Source organism: Bison bison, unplaced genomic scaffold, assembly GCF_000754665.1.
Source record: "Bison bison bison isolate TAMUID 2011002044 unplaced genomic scaffold, Bison_UMD1.0 scf7180017864294, whole genome shotgun sequence".
Lineage (NCBI taxonomy): Eukaryota > Metazoa > Chordata > Mammalia > Artiodactyla > Bovidae > Bison > Bison bison.
The window spans coordinates 553,133-574,045 of NW_011494866.1; the positions used below are offsets into that span (position 1 = coordinate 553,133).

Here is a 20,913-nt window from a genome sequence, read left to right on the forward strand (position 1 = left end):
TTGCCAACAAAAGTCCATCTAGTCAAGGCTATGGTTTTTACTGTGGTCATGTATGGATGTGAGAGTTGGACTGTGAAGAAGGCTGAGTGCCGAAGAATTGATGCTTTTGAACTGTGGTGTTGGAGAAGACTCTTGAGAGTCCCTTGGACTGTAAGGAGATCCAACCAGTCCATTCTTAAGGAAATCAGCCCTGGGATTTCTTTGGAAGGAATGATGCTAAAGCTGAAACTCCAGTACTTTGGCCACCTCATGCAAAGAGTTGACTCACTGGAAAAGACTCTGATGCTGGGAGGGAGTGGGGGCAGGAGAAGAAGGGGACTACAGAGAATGAGATGGCTGGATGGCATCCCTGACTCGATGGACGTGAGTCTCAGTGAACTCCTGGAGTTGGTGATGGACAGGGAGGCCTGGCATGCTGCGATTCATGGGGTCTCAAAGAGTCGGACACGACTGAGCGACTGATCTGATCTGATCTGAGGGTCAGAAAAAAATTGTTTTCACATTGTTTATGGCAGCTACTAGTCACATATAGCTATCTATTTAAATTGACTAAAGTTAAATTATAAAAATCCAATTCCTCAGTCTCACTAGCCACATTTCCAGTGCTAAACAGGCATATAGGACTGGTGCTTACCATTTTGGACAATGAGAAATACAGAGTACTTCCACCACCATGGAAGATTTGTTGGACAACACTGCTCTAAACAATAATCACAGTATAATAGAAAGGACAGTATCAGTTTAGACAACCAGACCACTCAGCAGCATTTAAAACCATTTTAATCGTGTGCGTGAATGTGTGTGTGTGTGTGTGTGTGTGTGTGTACAAGAGGAAGAGAGAGAGAATGCGTGCTTGTATTTTAACCAACAGATATAACTCATTTTGCCAGTATGGACAATCAACCATCCTAAATATAATTCTAGTCTTGTAGTAGCTACTGATTTAATTTCAAAGTGTTTTTTGCTTCTTTTCCTCAGCCTTAATGTGATGGTAGTTTTGCTAACCTCAGCCGCATGAAAAGAAAAAGAGATTTTCTACATTTATCAAGTAATCACTACGCAGATATAGTCACAGAAACAAAGTGAACAAATATCCTCTTGGAAAGGAAAGTGAGCTGTTAATTCAATACAGTTACAGTAATTTGATTCTGTGAAATACAACTGCTACTAAATAAACTTATCAGATCTCTAATACCTTAACTGATTATTCATCGAAGAATGCTAGATTCTCATTAGCAAAGAAATGCATTTGTGAATTTCAACTGTCTTATAAAATTAAATTAATCATAACCAGAGAAGACTTCTAAATTTACTGTCTTTGGTGGCTTTCTTAAAGAACAGTTACATTACACGGGTGCTTCACTTCAGAACAATTCAGGAAAATATGAATTTACACAGCAGCTAATTACTGTGTACATTACCTAAAAATGATTAAAAAGGAAACACTCCTGCTTTAAAATGATTCAGCTGATTTCCAAATAGATTTATAAAATTTCATATTTAAACATAAAAAAGATGACTATCAAATTACACTTAGGAAAATATGAAATCTCTTAAACAGTGTTTTCTGTAGTGTGCTGCAGAGTCCTGGTAAGGAGATATTCTGTGAATACCTACTGCATACACATGCACTTTAACCAAGACTATGCTTACTTAGATTCTAATACTAGCTCTAACACTCACCAGATGAATAATCTCAAGTAAATTAATATCATTTACATTTGCTCACCTGTAATATGAGTAGTAATAACCATTATAGTACTTAAGCATCAGAGGAAATTTGTATTTTTTACATTTTTTTTAATTGTTGGAAAATTGCCTTACAATGTTGTGTCAGTTTCTTTTAAAAAAACGTACTCACAAACTGATTTCAACAGAGATAAACCTTTTATGTAGAAAACAACAGACCACTGATAACCACAGGGGTCTTCAAAAGGGTAAAATACCCCTAGATAAGCAGTGGCAGACAATTTTTTCAAAGCAATTTTCCACTATGAATATCCTCATAGAAAAAAAAAAAAAACCTATTTCTTTAATTTTTACTCCACGTATCCCTAAAGAAACTACAATGTTCTGTTCCTCTATTTGAAGCACTTTTCCTGGCACTTAAGCCCTCAAATGGTTTGGCAGGCCTCAAATGGTTTGGTTTCTCTGTTTGCCTTAGCCTAGAAAGAAAAGCCACCCATCTCCTTAAACCTCTGTAGGATAAACCCAGTCATGCCCATTAAAACCCAAAAGATCACACCAATCCAACTTAAGTACAAGTTTACACCAAGGGAAGAAAAACCATTTTGCCTTTATTGGCTTCATATGACAAGTTTCCTTAAGTACTAGCTACTGCAAGTTTTATTTATCCTTGAGTCAGACATTTCCACTTTCAACTTTTCTGCAAGCAGATACATTAGCTAGCACTTTCGTGTTAGGATTAGTAAATTCATTTCAGCTTCAAAAATTTGAGAGAACGGTAATACTCAAAGTTTAAAAAAAAAAAAAAAAAAAACTGCTCATGGGATAAGTAGGTATGGGAAAAATATTCTTACAATCTGTTCCCATAAAGCAAACTGCAACACTCACAGTTCCACTGTGATAACCATTTGTCAGAATTCTGCACACATTTCCAGTCATCTTGGACTATGTAAATCTCAAAGTATGCTGCTAAGTCACTTCAGTAGTGTCCAACTCTGTGCGACCCCATAGACGGCAGCCCACCAGGCTCCGCCGTCCCTGGGATTCTCCAGGCCAGAACACTGGAGTGGGCTGCCATTTCCTTCTCCAATGCATGAAAGTGAAAAGTGAAAGGGAAGTCACTCAGTCGTGTCCGACTCTTCACAACCCCATGGACTACAGCCTAGCAGGCTCCTCTGTCCATGGGATTTTCCAGGCAAGAGTACTGGAGTGGGTTGCTACAAATGGGTGATCTCGAGATTTCTGAAATCTTACTCTGATATGCTGCCATATGTTCAATAATTGGTCATGTTTACTGACTAAAAATGTGGTTTTTGGTAAAGAATCTTAAGATCATGGGTACATTCCTAGAATCAACTGTTTTTACACTTACCAGGGGATTGCCTCCTTGGAATACCAGGAGATTTCTCTTATAAGCAGGATTACACTAAAATCAGAGTTCTTCTCCTAGAAATACTCTATACAGAAGAAGGTTAAGGACCCAACAGCAAATTGGAAGAAGTGAGCCTGAGTTCCACAGTACAGCCAGAAACTTCTTAAGCAGGTAATAGGGAGATGTGTGCAGATTTTAAGAAAGGATTCTATCAATCACTTCAGGTTTCCGTGTATTGATAGTTCATCAGAGGGGATATTTTTTTTTTTTTCTTTTTGAGGAAGAAATCTGTATTCACCTTAGTGGTTTTAAATTAGATGTGAATTTTTGATTGTCCTCTATTCCCAAAGAAAACTGGAAACTCTCTGAATGGAAGAGAGAAGCAAAAATTGAAGTTCAGTAATAAATTCCAATAAGGAGTATGCTGAGGTTTCTTCACACAAAGGTAAACAGAGTACATAAAATGGCATCATGGTTCTGATTTGGATTTTTAATGTTTAAAAAGTATTTCAGAAAAGAAAAAACACCTTTAGAGCTATATAGATCAGGATTCAAATACTGCACTTTTATTGGCTAAAAGATTTTAGACAAGTTATTTGATCTCTTTGAGCCTCAGGTTTCTCATCTGTGAAATGAAGATAAATGTTGTGAGGACTAAATTAGGTAATGAAGGGCCAAAGAAAATATCTGTCACTTGCTAAGAGGAAGTTCAATAAATGGAACTTCCAATTATTATTGGTATCATCAGAATTAGAGGCTTCCCTGGTGGCTCATATGGTTAAGAATCTGCCTACAATTCAGGAGACAAAGGTTCGATCCCTGGGTCGGGAAGATCCCCTGGAGAAGGGAATGGCTACCCACTCCAGTATTCCTGCTTGGAGAATTCCATGGACAGATGAGCCTGGTGGGCTACAATCAATGAGGTTACAGAGAGTTGGTCATGACTGAGCAACTAACACTTTTTTATCAGAATTAATGAATTTTTATAATTAGTTATTTTTTATTAAGTATTTCTTTTAGTCAGGTCCCACTAAATCACGGATTAACACAGATCTATCACTTCCCTAATACAGAATCTATAATGGAATAAGCAATCACTACTTTCTCTTATGAATGCATGAAAATATTTCCTGGCAAGGAATTACAATATAATCAACAGTTGACCACATTTCAATAGCTCTTTCCTACATTATAGGTTTTCTCATGAGGGAGAACACATTTTCCACACATATACACTGTGGGCCCGAGTTATAAGAAAATCATAATGCCTAGAATGTTTAATAAGCTCCACCACACCAAACTTTTTCAGTTGAATATTAATGATTAGAAAGTAAAGAAGAATTCTATGTGAAAGTCAGGTAGTTACAGTTTATCAAAATATAAGAATCATCCAAGTATCACCATCAGGTATGGTGGGAGAGCAGACTATTGAGTAGAAGTAGAGCCAGTCAAAATCTAAACAATATATTAACATGTAGATTTAAAATACTGCATGCCTAAAACTAGATAAATTTTCCTAATTTCTGTTCCTTGAACTGTAAAAGCTTTCTGCCAAATTCACATGGCATTTTGGTATCTTACTATACAAAAATTTAGTAAGATACCAAAACGCTACATGCATTTAGCTATCTCTTTCCCAGGTTGAAGTACAAAAAGCCCAGTTCTTCATTCCAGATACCAGTCAGAACTTTCCAAAATCAGAACCTCAATGTCCTGACCTATTAAGGAAATGGTTCAAATTATTTTTAGTAATTCCTCCAACTTAGAGAGTAGTATGAAGTGTAGTTGATTCAGTGTAAGTGATATACATTTGTCTCTAGTATATAAGCACATCATCTAAAAACGTGATAAGCACAGCCTATATAGACTATCCATACAGGAAGACTGTTACACTTTCTTTTATACCAGATATTGTTTTCTTCACTGTTGCTGATGGTTTTATTTCTGCCATACAAAAGGGCAAAAATCTGCTTTTACATATTTATACAGTGGGCTTCCCTGGTGGCTCAGTCAGTTAAGAATCTGTCTGCAATGCAGGAGACTGCCTGCAATGCAGGAGACCCAGGTTCAACCCCTGGGTCAGGAAGATCCCCTGGAAAAGGAAATGGCAACCCACTCCAGTATTCTTGCCTGGGAAATTTTATAACACAGGAGCCTGGCGGGCTACAATACATGGGATCACAAGAGTCGGACACGAACGACTGACTAAACCACCACCACCCACAGTAGTTTTGAAAGTGGAAGTGTTAGTCACTTAGTCATGTCCTACTCTTTGTAAACCCATGGACTGTAGCCCACCAGGTTCCTCTGTCCATGAAATTCTCCAGGCAAGAATACTGGAGTGGGCTGCCATTCCATTCTCTGGGGATCTTTCCCACCCAGGGATCAAACCCATGTCTCGCGCATTGCAGGTAGATACTTTACTGTCTGAGCCACCAGTAACAACCAATAAATCTTAAAATAATCTTTTGTTCACTCTGAAAAGTGAAAGTGAAGTCGCTCAGTCGTGTCCGACTCTTTGCAACCCCATGGACTGTAGCCCACCAGGCTCCTCAGTCCATGGAATTTTCCAGGCAAGAGTACTGGAGTGGCTTGCCATTTCCTTCTCCCGGGGAACTTCCCAAACCAGGGATCAAACCCAGGTCTCCCACACTGCAAGCAGACGATTTACCGTCTAAGCCACCAGGGAGTGCCACATAAAAAGGCAGACTCATCCTGTCTAAACTAGTGGTTCTCACAGAACCTTCAATTTCATGATAAAATGAGACCATGTTAAGACTCATTTACTGTCCAATGAACTCAACTGTGGACTGTGCAATTTACTAAAAGGTTAGTTAACCTGGGGCCAGATGATCGGAGCACAGCCTGGGAAAGCGAATACCTTTCATACTCAGAAATCTTGAAGATCACCAAATTTAACTTCACCAAGAATGGGTTCTAGATGCCTTGGATTTATTTCCCTATGTGTTATTACTGAAATTGGCTTCAATACAGTATATTTGGTTATCATGTAATTCCCCTGCAGAGGAAGTGAAAGAAAATCAGAGGCAGCCTGCATTAGCGAACAGGAAGACAAGCTGTCCAAATACCTTTTCTGCTCTAGAGCATTCACTTGTTTCATTTGTTTTTTAAGGATTCAAAGTCATTTTGATGATTTAAAAATACCATTACAATATCTAATTACCAATATAAATTGGTTTTTGTAGCATAGTATGTTTTTAAAAGGGTTAACTTTTAATACATCAGAATGAAGCTGAAACAGACTAAACTGTATGTCCTAATTGACAAAACCACCCTCAGATAAGTATGAATTAAACATATCCACCCCCAAAGCAAGAAACTCTTGAGCTCTTTTGCTCATGCCTTCCTACTCTCTCTTCATCTCATAAACCATACCAAGTTTACAATTTGTACATTCATCCTCTTAGTTTCTAACTCATAACTTTTACATTCTTCACAATCACTTCCATAATCAAGAACTTAAAAATACATGTTACATGTGACCTATTTTGTTAAAACTCTGACCCCTCTTCCTAAGGATAAATCTAAAGAAAATAGTAAACATAAAAATTCTGAATAGAATCCAATGCCATCTAAGAAACTAACTGGATCCTTTAGTAACAGCAACAAAATGATATCATATTACAATCCTGGAAAATTTACACACAGTAATATGGTCATACATAACTAAAATCAACCCATAAACAGGTAAGATCATTGTTTCCAAAGGAACCTACTATGTGTTTAGGCCTTGAGTTAACCTTAACACCAATCAGCCTCCTACAGAAACCTGAGAGATGGGGAAAATTCATGCAACTAAAAGTGAAAGTGACTGCCTCTAATCCTCTGTTCAGTCCCACTGTATTCATGTAAATGATCACAGCTCTTATTCGAGTGTCATGAGTGTAGTTAGCTCAGGTCAATCGGCCTGTCAGATAGTCTGACAAGTTTTCCGGATATCTCCTATGAATAAGGATCTCCAGAAAGTACTGAGACCAGTCTGCTACCAGTCTTGTCTTGACAGAGAGCCAGCAGACCAATACAGTGGGTGAGACATGTGGCTTAAGGAAGTTAAGTACCTCAAAAGTAGGTTAGGGAGACACACAGCAAAGAAGCAGGGTAGCTGTAACAGAGAATCAGCATTTGAGCTGGGCCTGAGGAGGTGATGAGAGGATGAGCGGAGAGAAACAGGCTATATTTGGATAGTATAGAAGGAAATATCATGTCAAGGACTAGGGCTCAAAGAACAATGGTCTGGAAAAAAAGAGAAGTGGGAGTATTACAGGGTAACTTGAACAGTAATATCACCGAGACTGAATATACAACACCGCATTTTGCAAAAATTTTCATATCCATTTCTTCAATTAACTCTCATGGAAAATCCATGTATTAGACATAGTAAATGTTATTTCCAATAAACAGATAAGGAAACTGAAGAACGACATTGAGTGTTTTCTCTGAGTTCTTACATCAAATGAGTAGTAATGAGGAAATGTGAAACCAAGTCTTACAAGCCTAGGTTCAAAATACTTCTCTTTCCAAAGAAATTAGTCTGCTTAAACTAAATTTTACACAAGCTTGACTTCAACCTGGACAAATTATTTAATGTATCGGTAAACTAGAGCAAATACTGCAAAATAATTCCAGGAGGAGCTCAATTATTGAAAAGATACATAAGCAGAAACGTACAGAGTAAAATGGTAGCTTCCTACTCCTTTTAAAATGAAGAGAATGATAGTTGTGTTACATCAGAAATGTGTGCATTTCTTACCTCTCCTCAGTTGCACAAATCTTTTCAACACCCATTGCCCACTTTCAAGGGGTATATATGGGGAGAACAGATAAACAGGAAACAAAAAGAAAACTAACTAAAAGCAGAATTTTGGGAAACTCATTTATGAACAGCTTAATGAAACTTTAATCTTACTACCTTCTATAGAACAGACTTCATGTTTCATTTAGTATCAGTTATGAAATAGAAAACCCGTTAAGAATCTCAAGACAGTCTATGGGAGACAGGTATTCTTTATGCTGTAAGTGTCAATGAAAACTTTATATATCCAGACAGGGTTTTTTAACAAGGACCTCACTTGATCATATCCAACTGCCTGTGGTATTTCAGCAGTCTCTTATATATCTATTCTGGTACAATTATTAAAATTGCCCTTTTTACTCACAAAGTGTCTGGTTTGTCCTATAAATGATTTGGCAGCACTGCTTTTAAACCTCAATAGGTATCCCAGTTTGAGGAGCTTGAGTGACACTGCAACCAAGTTCCTGGAATCTGGGGATATTGAAAGCACATTAAACTGGAGTCCTATTGATAAGAGCTCCCTAACTAACCATTTTCTAAACCTCCAGCTTCTCCCCTCCAACACACACACACACACACACAGCTGAAATAATCTTTCAAAGATCAGCTCTTTGGCATTTTCATGGGGAAACTACAAGGAGAAAAGAAAAAAAGAAAGGCTTCATGGGTAAGCTAAAGTCCAATTTAAATAAAATAATGAGGTCTGACCATGGAAAACTGGGGAAACAACAGAAGCAGATATGGTAAGTTAGAATCTGGCAATCACTAACAGGATAAGGAACGTTTGTAAAGGCAGACACTGAGAGTGCAAAATCCTTTCTAAAATAGACGCTGGCAGATGTTAGGCCAAACTGAACATGTGCAGATGGGAGGATATGAATCTTAATCGAGTCCCTTCTTTGTCCTCCTCTACTTCTGGTTTCCCATCTAGACAATAAAAATTGTCTGAATGTATTTGCCAAACCTAACATTCTGAATTTTTCAGAATTTCATAATATGAAAGAAAAAGCCAATATTTTAAGGTATTTAATGGGAAGTGCAACTCAAAAATTAGTGAGTGTAATATTTAAAGTAAACCACGGACTCTCTATATAGTCAAAAAACAACAACAAAAAATTGTTGATGGGGAGGCAGAGAAGGGGTAAAGTTATCCTTGTAAATCATCCCTGCTTTTACTAAATGCAATTAAAGTCCTTGAGTAATGTTAACGGAAAGTGACTCAGTCTTTATGAGTCACTGGAAAAATAACAGCCAAAAAGTCCAGGGGAGACTCCCCTGATTTTGGTCCTTGAGAAGCTGCATCAGGACTGGAAATGCTCATCACACACTGAGCCTTCAAAGTTTAGTGGTAAATCAACCTAGGTACTTCCGATGCAAGTTTCCAAGAGACAAAGTGACACTTCATTCATGCAAATGTTAGTTTGCGTGTTTTGGAGAGAGTCAGTAATAAGTAATAAACTAAGAATCATAAGCAAACTTTTCAAAAGTTGAACTTGTTTATTCATACACTTCACCTATGAAAGCCCCACTGGCCCTTACTCAGAACTGGCAAATGGATTATTCTTACTTTACATAAGGTTTCTACTTTGATAATCAATTTTGAAGTACCTAGATGTTTTCAAAGAAGCACATGTTCTTCTTTAAAAAATGAAAATCAAATGTAAGTCTATATTTTTAAAAGTCACTACAAAAATAATACATGCTGTCACATGGGTTCAACCAATAATAGTCTCCAACAGTGCACCACTATATCAAAAAAAAGTTTTGATAACTGATGTTTATAGTGATTAATGAAGCATCAAAAAAAAAAAAAAAAAAACCATTAGGGAAGTTTTTAAAAGGTTTCACTGAAATGGTCCAAGAGAAATTATCTTTTCTCCACAGAGTAACAGAGAGTAAACAATGTAAGTTTTTCTGACCATAGTCTGTGCTGTAATTACTCACTCATTTCAGCCTTTACAGCACAAAAGCAGCCACAGACAGTATGTAGACAAATGAGCAAAGTTATGATCCAATAAAACTTTAGACACAGAAATTTGAATTTCATATCATTTTTACCTGTCACAAAACATTCTTCTTCTTCTTTTTCTTCAATCATTTAAAAATGTAAAGGCTATATTCAGCTCCACTGTATAAAAACAAGCAGTGGGTAGCTGGACTGGCCCACAGGCCATAGTTTGCAAACTTCTATCCTAGAGGAACAAATTTCAATTACCAAAAGGAAAAACATGCTGCCATTCTTTAACGCTGATAAAGGTAATGAGTTGCTACTGAAAAAACAAAAAATTAAAGTAGGGTAGGATGCATCCCTGCATTACGGTGGCCACAGTATTTTTAGTCAGTATATTCCAAATGTCCATTGTAAGCCCAATGTATAATCTGGGTATAAAAGACTACAGTTTCCTGGGACTAATCTCCAAGAGATTCAGCTGATATCAAGTAGAGCAGGAACCTGCTCACAGCAAAGCTCATAACATTGCACCAAGGTTCAAAGACCACTGATATTTACAAAATATTATCTGAAAAGAGAGTTGAATTCAAATACATAAAGAGTTCTCAAAGCTCAATAACAAGAAAACGGCCTGATGTTTTTTTAAAGGCAAACTTTAGAACACTCACTTCAACAAATGATGTAAGAATAGGAAATAAGCACAAGAAGAGTCTCCAATCACTAGTCATTACAGAAATGCAAATTAAAGCCACATGAGGTAATATTATACTGTTAAAATTTAGATCACAGCTACAAAACAACAGAACCAGAATTTAAACCCTTAAGAAAATTGTTTAAAAATTTTTTAAATATATCTTGACAATGTAAAGTACAGACAAGGATGCAGAGCAATTGGAGCTCACATACACTGCCTGCGGGAATGCAAAATGGTACGGCTACTTTGAAAAACAGTTTGGTAGTTTCTTATAAAGCTAAACATATATTCACCATACAACCCAGTAATCCTACCCCAGGTTCTAACCCAGGGCTTCCCTGGTAGCTCAGCTGGTAAAGAATCCGCCTACAAAGCAAGAGATCCAAGTTTGTTTCCTGGGTCAGGAAGACCCCTGGAGAAGGGATAGAGTACCCACTCCAGTGTTCTTGGGCTTCTCTGGTGCCTCAGTAGGTAAAGAATCAGCCTGCAATGCAGGAGGCCTAAATTCAGTCCCTGGGATTGGCAAGATCCCCTGGTGGAGGGCATGGCAATCTACTCCAGTATTCTTGCCTGGAGAAGCCCCATGGACAGACGAACCTGGCGGGCTGCAATCCAAGGGGTCACAAGGAGTCTTACATGACTGAGCAACTAAGCACAGGTGCTAACCCAAGGGAAGTGAAAACACATTCACACACACAAAAAAAATTGTATGCAAATGTTTATAGAGACTATTTATAACCACCAAAAGTAAAAACACCTCAATATTCATCAACTAGTGAATGGATAAGCAAATGTGGTACAGCCATTCACTGGAATTCAGCAATGAAAAGGAACAAAATTACTGATATACACATGGTATTAGATGTATTAGGCTAAGCGAAAGAAGTCAAACACAGAAAGCTATTATTGCGTGATCCCATTTATATGCCATTTTTGTAAAGGCAAAAGTACAAAGCCAGAAAACAAATCAGTGGTTGGTTGGGGTGGGGAGGAAGGGGTAGAACAATTTGGGGGTTATGCAATTGTTCTATATCTTAACTGCTGTGGTGGTTACAAGACCAAACATTTGTCAAACTCAGAACTGCACATTAAGAAGAACTTTTACTATACATGAATTACACATCAATGAGCCTGGCTAAAAAGAAAAAAACACTGATATATAAGCAAGACTGGTTTTACACTGGTTCTGGTTTATTAGAAAGTTTTCAGTGCCTTTCTGTCAGTGTATGGTTACCAATATCATATGAAGACCTACATATCTTAATGTGTGTGTTTGTTTTATTGAAATAGTGACATAAAAAAAAAAACAAAACCACTTCGAGTATGCGTGTTTGTGGTGTCCTTTTAAAAATAGTCAGTCTGTTCAGTCACTCAGTCGTGTCCAACTCTTTGCGACGCCATCGACTGTAGCACGTCAAGCTTCCCTGCCCATGACTAACTCCAGGAGCTTATTCAAACTCATGTCCATCAAGTCGGTGATGCCATCCAATCATCTCATCCTCTGTCGTCCCCTTTCCCATCCACCTTCAATCTTTCCCACCATCAGGGTCTTTTCCAATGAGTCAGTTCTTCACATCAGGTGGCCAAAGAATTGGAGCTTCAGCTTCAACATCAGTCCTTCCAAAGAATATTCGGGACTGATTTCCTTTAGGATGGACTGGTTGGATCTCCTTGCCGTCTAAGGGACTCTCAAGGGTATTCTCCAACACCATGGTTCAGAAGCATCAATACTTCAGCGTTCAGCTTTCTTTAGACTCCAACTCTCACATCCATACACGACTACTGGAAAAACCATAGCTTTGACTATATGAACATTTGTTGGGAAAGTAATGTCGCTGCTTTTTAATATGTTGTCTAGGTCAGTCATAACTTTTCTTCCAAGGGCAAGCGTCCTTCAATTTCATGGCTGCAGTCACCATCTGCAGTGATTTTGAAGCCCCCAAAAAATAAAGTTTGTTATTGCTTCCATTGTTTTCCCATCTATTCGTCATGAAGTGAAGGGACCAGATGCCATGATCTTAGCTTTCTGAATGTTGAGTTTTAAGCCAACTTTTTCACTCTCTTCTTTCATTTTCATCAAGAGGTTCTTTAGTTCTTCGCTTTCTGCTATCAGGGTGGTGTCATCTACATATCTGACGTTTTTGATATTTCTCCTGGCAATCTTGATTCCAGCCTGTGCTTCATCCAGCCCAGCATTTCTCATGATGTATTCTGCATATAAGTTAAATAAGCAGGGTGAAAATATACAGCCTTGACGTACTCCTTTTCCTATTTGGAACCAGTTTGTAGCTCATTGTCCAGTTCTAACTGTTGCTTCTTGACCTGCATACAGATTTCTCAGGAGGCAGGTCAGGTGGTCTGGTATTCCCATCTCTTGAAGAATTTTCCAGAGTTTGTTGTGATCCACACAGTCAAAGGCTTTGGCGTAGTCAATAAAGCAGATGATTTTCTGGAACTCTTGTTTTTTCGATGATCCAACGGATGTTGGCAATTTGATCTCTGGTTCCTCTGCCTTTTCTAAATCCAGCTTGAACATCTGAAAGTTCACTGTTCACATACTGTTGAAGCCTGGCTTGGAGAATTCTGAGCATTACTTTGCTAGCATGTGCGATGAGTGCAATTGTGCAGTAGTTTGAACATTCTTTGGCATTGCCTTTCTTTGGGATTAGAATGAAAACTGACCTTTTCCAGTCGTGTGGCCACTGAATTTTCCAAATTTGCTGGCATATTGAGTGCAGCACTTTCACTGCATCATCTTTTAGTATTTGAAATAGCTCAACTGGAAGTCCATCACCTCCACTAACTTTGTTCGTAGTGATGCTTCCTAAGGCCCACTTGACTTCACATTCCATGATGTCTGGCTCTAGGTGAGTGATCACAGCATCGTGGTTATCTGGGTCATGAAGATATTTTTTTGTATAGTTCTTCTGTGTATTCTTGCCACCTCCTCTTAATATCTTCTGGTTCTGTTAGGTGCATACCATTTCTGTCCTTTATCGTGCCCATCTTTGCATGAAATGTTCCCTTGGAATCTCTAATTTTCTTGAAAAGATCTCTAGTCTTTCCTATTCTATTGTTTTCCTCTATATCTTTTCACTGATCACTGAGGAAGGCTTTCTTATCTCTCCTTGCTAGTCTTTGGAACTCTGCATTCAAATGGGTATATCTTTCCTTTTTTCCTTTGCCTTTCATATCTTTCCTTTTCTCAGCTATTTGTAAGACCTCCTCAGACAACCATTTTACCTTTTTGCATTTCTTTTTCTTGGGGATGGTCTTGATCACTGCCTCTAGTTCTTCAGGCACTCTATCAGATCTCATCCCTTGAATTTATTTGTCACTTCCACTGTATAATCATAAGGGATTTGATTTAGGTCATACCTGAATAGTCTATAGTGGTTTTCCCTACTTTCTTCAATTTAAGTCTGATAACAATTTGGCAATAAGGAGTTCATGATCTGAGCCATAGTCAGCTCCCAGTCTTATTTTTGCTGACTATATAGAGCTTCTCTCTATTTGGCTGCAAAGAATGTAATCAGCGGGTTGGCCAAAAAGTTCATTTGGGTCTTCTGTTCCAGCTCACTGAAAAACTCTTCTCTTTTAGCCAACACAACAGTATCTGGGCTTCTCTGGTAGCTCAATCTGTAAAGAATTCGCCTGTAATGCAGGAGACCTGGGTTCAATCCCTGGATTGGAAAGATCCCCTGGAGAAGGGCAGGGCAACCCACTCCATTATTCTTGCCTGGAGAATCCCCATGGACAGAGGAGCCTGGTGGGCTTCACTCCATGGGGTCACAAAGAGTCAGACACAACTGAGCAACTAAGCACAGCACATAAACCACACAACAGTATCTAGAAATCTTTGTACTGATTTCTAAATTCAAACATCTGGGAATAAACAGTCTATATAACCCCAAGGTATATAAGACCAATTATCCTTTGTAGTTCTTATTTAGGATCTAGGGCACCCTAATTTTACAGTTTTGAAGCACAGGACACTTTTAAATAGGTCATCAGCTTAAAGCATTAATCCAACAATCCTTCCAGTGGCTACATCTGAAATTGCAAACATAGCTGTGATAAGGTTTATTTTTCCCCCCTATAGCTCAGGGTAGTTAATTGTAAAATACACTCCTTTACTTAAAAAACTGGGATTTCAAGAGAAGTGTGCAGTATCACACTGTTTTTTGTTACTGAGGCAAAAATTCACTTATCTCAATCAAAACTCTACATCTCTGAAGAGAACTAAGGAAAGATAATGGCCCACAGCTTTATTTCCACAACATGTTTAATCGTCTTAAAATATCCAAGCCTCTAAACATTAGCCCCTTCAGGTTGAGTGTACAGAGAGGAAATGCATCTTCTGTGTAGGAAAAACCACTGAGGCAGGAATATGACCTCCTGTAGTTCATGCAGCAATTCATTTGCTGAATCAAAACAAAAACCTGAAAAAAAAAAGCTTTTAATTAAAAAATAAAATGAAACCTAGGTCAACTTTTTAACATTCATATCAAACATTATCCCTAAAACAACTTGAGAAAAAGCTCTGAAATTGTTTTGCCACTCATTATTTTTATACCATTGTTTTTCTCCGGGGGCTCTAACAGTACAGAATCTGCCTGCCAATGCAGGAGACACAAGAGATGCAGGTTCGATTCCTGGGTCAGGAAGATTTCCTGAAGAAAAATACGGCAACACACTCCAGTATTCTTGCCTGGGAGATTCCATGGACAGGGGAGCCTGGCAGGCTACAGTCTATGGGGCTGCAAATAGAAGGATACAACTGAATGACTGAGCACACACACATACACCCATTAAGGAAATACATCAGGAGTGATTCTTTTTTATCTACAGAATAACTGAAAAGAGAGAGAAGAACACAGAGAGGGAACAAAAGAAGAGCGACGAAGGGAGGAGACGGGAAAGGAAGGGGAAGGTGTAAAAGGAGAGAGGAGGGAAGACTGAGCTGTGGAATACTCAACTCTAAACTTCTCTAAATTTAGGCCCTAGGTGGCAATTTTTAGATATGTTAAGTCTAAGGAGTTTACTACAACTCACTTCCCCATCCTGGCTCTCAGATTTTCATCTGGAAAATCTGGTGGAGCAGTGGTTTCTAATAGTTTCCCACAAGGGAGAAGTTGCCCTTTATGTACTTGTCAGTTTAAAAAAAAAAGGCATTTCTTGAATTATTAACATAATCTTTATTTTACAAATAGCAGCTATTTCAGTTTTTAAAAATCACTGTATTTATTTAAGAAGGTACTACATACCTGCATATAGCAATGTGAGAGGCATTCAGGGTGGAATTTCAAGAGTTCTTTACAACAACTCCTTGAACATCTCCTTGAACTCTTTAGGACTGCCTTTCCAGCACAGTCAAGATCACACCATCCACCACAGGACACTTTTTACTGTGAAACTACCCTCACACAATAGGTGACACACATAAATCTCTAAAAAATATGTATCTAAGGTTCTTTTCAGCTTCCAAATTATATGATACTGCTTTGCATTTTACCTCAGGGGGGGGGGGAAATTAAACCTATTACTCAAAAAAAAAAATTCAAACCACCAAATAGCATTTTCAAAAATGTTCTTACTAAAATTTTATTCTTAATAATGATTACCTTCCAAATCACAAGGAAGAGCACGCAATGACTTTTTTTTTTTACTTTCTATGTTATCCATAACTTTGTATGGATTCCATTTATAAGACATATCTCTGAGAAAAAAAAAAAATACATAAAACATTTTCATAACTGTAATAGTGGCACTAAGATACATGATATCAAGGTTAAAAGGCATTATCTCTGCCCTCTAAGAACTTATGCTCTGAGAAGGAACAGGAAATTATGCCAGAGATAGGATTTCTAAACTAACAGAGAGAATTTAGTAGTCCATGATTTACTCATTTATTCATTCACACATTCACATATTTGCTGAATCTTTGCCAGCTATGTGAAAGATGTGAAGCCAGATCAAGGTAAAGAAAAACAAGACACATACCTAAGTCAAGATTTAGCACAGGTCTCACTAAAAAACAATAACCACCCCCTACCCCCAAAAAAACCTATGGAATTTTGAGGAAAAGAGAAACTGAGTTTGTCTGAGAGCCAGAAAATGGACCTCTTAGAGACCTCCATCACATTATGTGTCTTGTGGGCATGCCACATGCTTTAGATCTTTGGGACTACTTGATTAACTTACTGTAACAGACATAATTTTATATCTTTCTGCTTAAAGTTCTGGACTTAACGCCATTAATTTAATTTACCCTCATCTTGCCACTATGGTGTTCTGGACCTAAAATGAATCAGTGCTTTCTAGGCATATTTCTGAAAATCATTAACTTTGATCTTTAAAGAAAAAGAATTTGCTCTCAGAATAGCTAGCTACCTTCATTTCAAGAAACGTCTCTACCACAAGTGCACAGGTGCTCATCAGATACTAATCAAGTAAACTAACTTTGGAGATGTTGGAACTTCCCATACGAAGGGCAGTAAAAATACATAATACATAATAAATTCCCTTACTGCTGAGAGGAAAGAAGAAAGAAGGTTGGCCTGGTAGATGAGAGGACTGTAGATTGTATATTTCATGCTCAATGTTTAAAAGTGGGAAAACGCTAATGACTAAAAAACTGCAAAGGAATTAATAAACTTTAAAGAGTCTAGAAATGGCTTTGATGCACAGTCTACACCTCTCAGACCAAAATCTTAAGATAATGTGAAAACTTTGCTAAATACAGGAAAGAGCAAGATTAGCATGAGCAATTCAAACTAAGTAGAGCTATGGAAGCAGCTTCCCCAGTGTCTCTGCAATAAAGAATCAGCTTGCCAAAGCAGGAGACATGGGTTTGATCCCTGGGACAGGAAGAGCCCCTGGACAATGAAATGGCAATCCACTCCAATATTCTTGCCTGGAAAATCCCGTGAACAGAGTCTGGCAGGCTACAGTCCTTGGGGGTCACAAAGAGTCAGACATACAGCGATGGGAATCAGACTGGAGACAGCAAAAAGTGGGGAGTCTGGATTGTGGTTTTAGAAAGAAAATTCAGCAAAGAAGCTAAAACTGACCAAAAATCTAAGTTTGTGCTTTTTTTTTTTAAAGGGAAAAAAAGCTTTGATCTAAACTAAAAAAAAAATGTGGAATATTGTTGGAACTTTTTTCTATTGGAGAATACTTTTGTCTAGCATTCACAAATTGCACGATGCATTTGAGATATACATCTACTGATATAAAAAAATGGTTGAGAATTATTTCAAATCTTGTAGCAGAGAACCTCAAATGTTTCCAAAGAAATAAAGCATTATTTCTAAACAATGGCAACAGTATTTCCATTACAAAAAGTATGCAGATGTTCCCCCCAAAAAAATGCTTTTAAACCCAGAAACAATGATGTATGTTAAAATTCATCTTAGACTTAATTCTTGACTTAATTCTTTTCACTACAAATGAACTCAAACACATCTCTGTCTCCTATTTTAAGAGGGATTTCCCAAGGTAAAACTACTGCAGTAGTTATTTTTTCAAAGGTCTGTCCAAATGATGAGTATCTTTGACCATCTTAAAACTAAGCAAGTGTTAGATTTTTAACCTAGAAGAAAAAAGTTTTCAAATATTCCCCTTCCCTAAAGTCAGCCGCTACCATGACCTCTGTTGAGAAGTTCACAAAAAAAGTCCCAGGGCGCCCAGCCCCTTCCTAAAGAAAAGGGCAGTGGGAAGGGGCAGACATCCACTGCATTGTTCTTCTCAGTCTCTACTGGAATCTGCCCAATGATTCCAAATTGTAATTGTATATAAAGGTTTACATTAATAAGAGAAGTAGAGAGTTTTTAAAACTGGAGTTTAAAAATCTATGCCAGAATATTAATCAAATTATTACTAAACTTCCTTTTCAAACTGAGTTAGAGTTTCAATATTAAGAACAGTCTCAATGTTTGTGTATGTTTTACCCAATCATGGTCACCAACTTTATTTTCTTTAATTAGGGTCCAAAAAAAATCATTAGGGAGCAACCAGACTATAATCAAGACTTATATTAGAGAAAGATACACTTTATTAGATGTGAATACCTCCCAGAACAAAAACCACACTGCCATTAGGACATTCCTACTATAGTGTATCATTTCCTTTGATGATCTTTGAACCAGAAAAATCACATGCTTACAAAAACAAAGATCTTCTCAACAATTTCTGACCACCTTCAAAGTAAATTAATATATGTAATTCTAATGTAATGAAACAGCTACATAAATTTCCATACCAATTTACCATATTATATAAACTGGACTGCCTCACATCAAGTTGTGTAAAACAAAAACCAATCCAAATGAGTTAAACGCCAGAGTTTAGCAATGGAAAAATCTCGCATTTATAGATGGAAAGTGTTTGTTGAAACCCTTGAGAAAGAATATACTAGAATTAACCATTCACATCTTGGTTAGAAACCAAAAGACCTAAGAGTAATATAAACGCATACATAAGAAAGTGAGTTTCAAGTTCGTTTCAGGTCACTATCATGTACAGGGAGCAAGGTAAATTCATAGCACTACATGACTGTGTGCTGTGCTTAGTTGTGTCTGACTCTCTGCAACCCTGTAGACTATAGCCCGTAAGGCTCCTCTGTCCACCGGGATTCTCCAGAGAAGAATACTTAAGTGAGTTGCCATGCCCTCCTCTGGGAGATCTTCCCAACTCAGGGATCAAACCCAGGTCTCCCACACTGCAGGCAGATTCTTTACCAACTGAGCCACCAGGGAAGCCCTAGTTTACAAATTGAGGTTGTGTCTGAACTCCAATTCTTATCCTACTCCTCACACCCCCCAAGGAAGCATTATATATACAAGGATATATATAAACACACACACACAACTTCATACCACAAAGGTTAAAGACTATCTCTAAGACTAGGACCTTCAAAGAGCAAATTTGCCTTTCCCACCACTCTGGCTCCAGCCTTGACAGTGCAAAGAAAAAATCATTTACATATGAATGCAAGAACCTTTACCAAAACCAGGATGGGAACTCAAGGGTTGAAAAACACCGCTTGCTAAAAAATCTCCGGCCTAAAAAACTCTAACATCCTTTAGGAACAACAGGACAGGCCGAAAGGCATTAAAAATTCTATACAAAACCAGCGACTGTCTCCTGGTGTTTGGAACTCTGGGGCCTAAAGCAGTCAAGCTTTCTTTGGATCCTGGGTTCAGCCCTAGCAGCCACAAGACCCTATGAGTCAAATCAGGTTGGCAATGAAACACACAGTTCCAAGAAAGCAAAGATCCTTTTCAATTCCACCTTCCCAGGACAACTAAGACCACAAGAGTCAGCTGAAACAAATGACATCCACTACAGAAGCAATCTGCAAGCCCGGATAGCACTCTGGGACTTCCATGCTTCCCAGGGACAAATAACAGCCTAAGATTACTAAAGATTACGGCGATCCAGCACCCAAGAGCTCAGTTAAAAAAAAAAAAAAAGGTCTAGGATGAAGACAAGAGGCAAGAAGTCAATGGGCTTCTTGCTAGAAGTCAAGCCAGACCAGTAGTAATCAAGCTCTTACATCTGGATATCAGTATAGGAAGCTAGTAAAAATCAAGATCACAATGAGTCCCCTGCTCCCCTTCGCTTACTCCTTTTTGTGAGAAAACGCTTATTTATAGCAGCTTCCCATCTGGCTGCTCGCGCTGGGCAGTGCCCAGACTAAACTTTTAAACCTGGAAGAAGGTGGGAAAGTCAGCCAGCCAGACGCAGCGCTAGGAAACGTAGACAGAAGGAGGGAAAGAGTCAAGTTTCAAAACAAAGGTTCCACAAGGAACTGAACGTCAACCACTCCCCACTTCCTAGCCTTCAAGCCAGTTAGGCTGGGCCTGAATTTTTAAGAAGAGAAATAAGTCAGAGGAACCCAGGTCTGGAGCTTTCACTAACGGCACGGCTATTCCAGAGAACCTCTGCACAACCACTTGATGAGAGTGGTGTTGGCCTCTCCCCCCATCTCCCGACGGTGGAGAAAAACTGGGGCTCAGAACTTAGGCGACTTGCCCAAGGTCCCACAGCAGAACCGGAATTCAATTTCTTCCCGGCCAGGGCGGGCCGGCACCCGGTGGGCGCCAAGCGAAGGCCGCGGGGGGCCCCCGAGACTAGGAAGGCCCTCCTCCCTCGGAAAGGACCCGGCGCTGGAAGCCGGAGGGGCCCGGCGCGCGCTCCACGGCCCGGCCCCTACCTTCCTTGACTCCCGGCAGCTTGGACTGGTCGATGGTGACTTCAGCCATGTTGGCCTGGGGTCCGGGCTGCGCTTCGCCTCCGGCTTCCCGGCCGCCGCCTGCACACAGCACGGCCCGGCGCGCAGCAGCAGCAGCGCCCGACGCGGCGCAAAGTCCAGGAGGCAGCGCTCGGGCCCG

At 38.9% G+C, this 20,913-nt stretch overlaps 1 protein-coding gene across 2 annotated transcripts in view; it reads right to left on the bottom strand.

Annotated features, from left to right (window-relative positions):
- CCDC50 (coiled-coil domain containing 50) overlaps window positions 1-20,907 on the bottom strand; it is an 81,111-nt gene extending 60,204 nt beyond the window's left edge. For both annotated transcript variants that reach the window (XM_010850693.1, XM_010850694.1), the window contains exon 1: window positions 20,736-20,907. In XM_010850693.1, the coding sequence (XP_010848995.1) occupies window positions 20,736-20,784 (49 nt within the window). In that variant the 5' untranslated portion in view covers window positions 20,785-20,907. The remainder of the gene's footprint in view (window positions 1-20,735) is intronic.
- Between the last annotated feature and the right edge of the window lie 6 nt (window positions 20,908-20,913).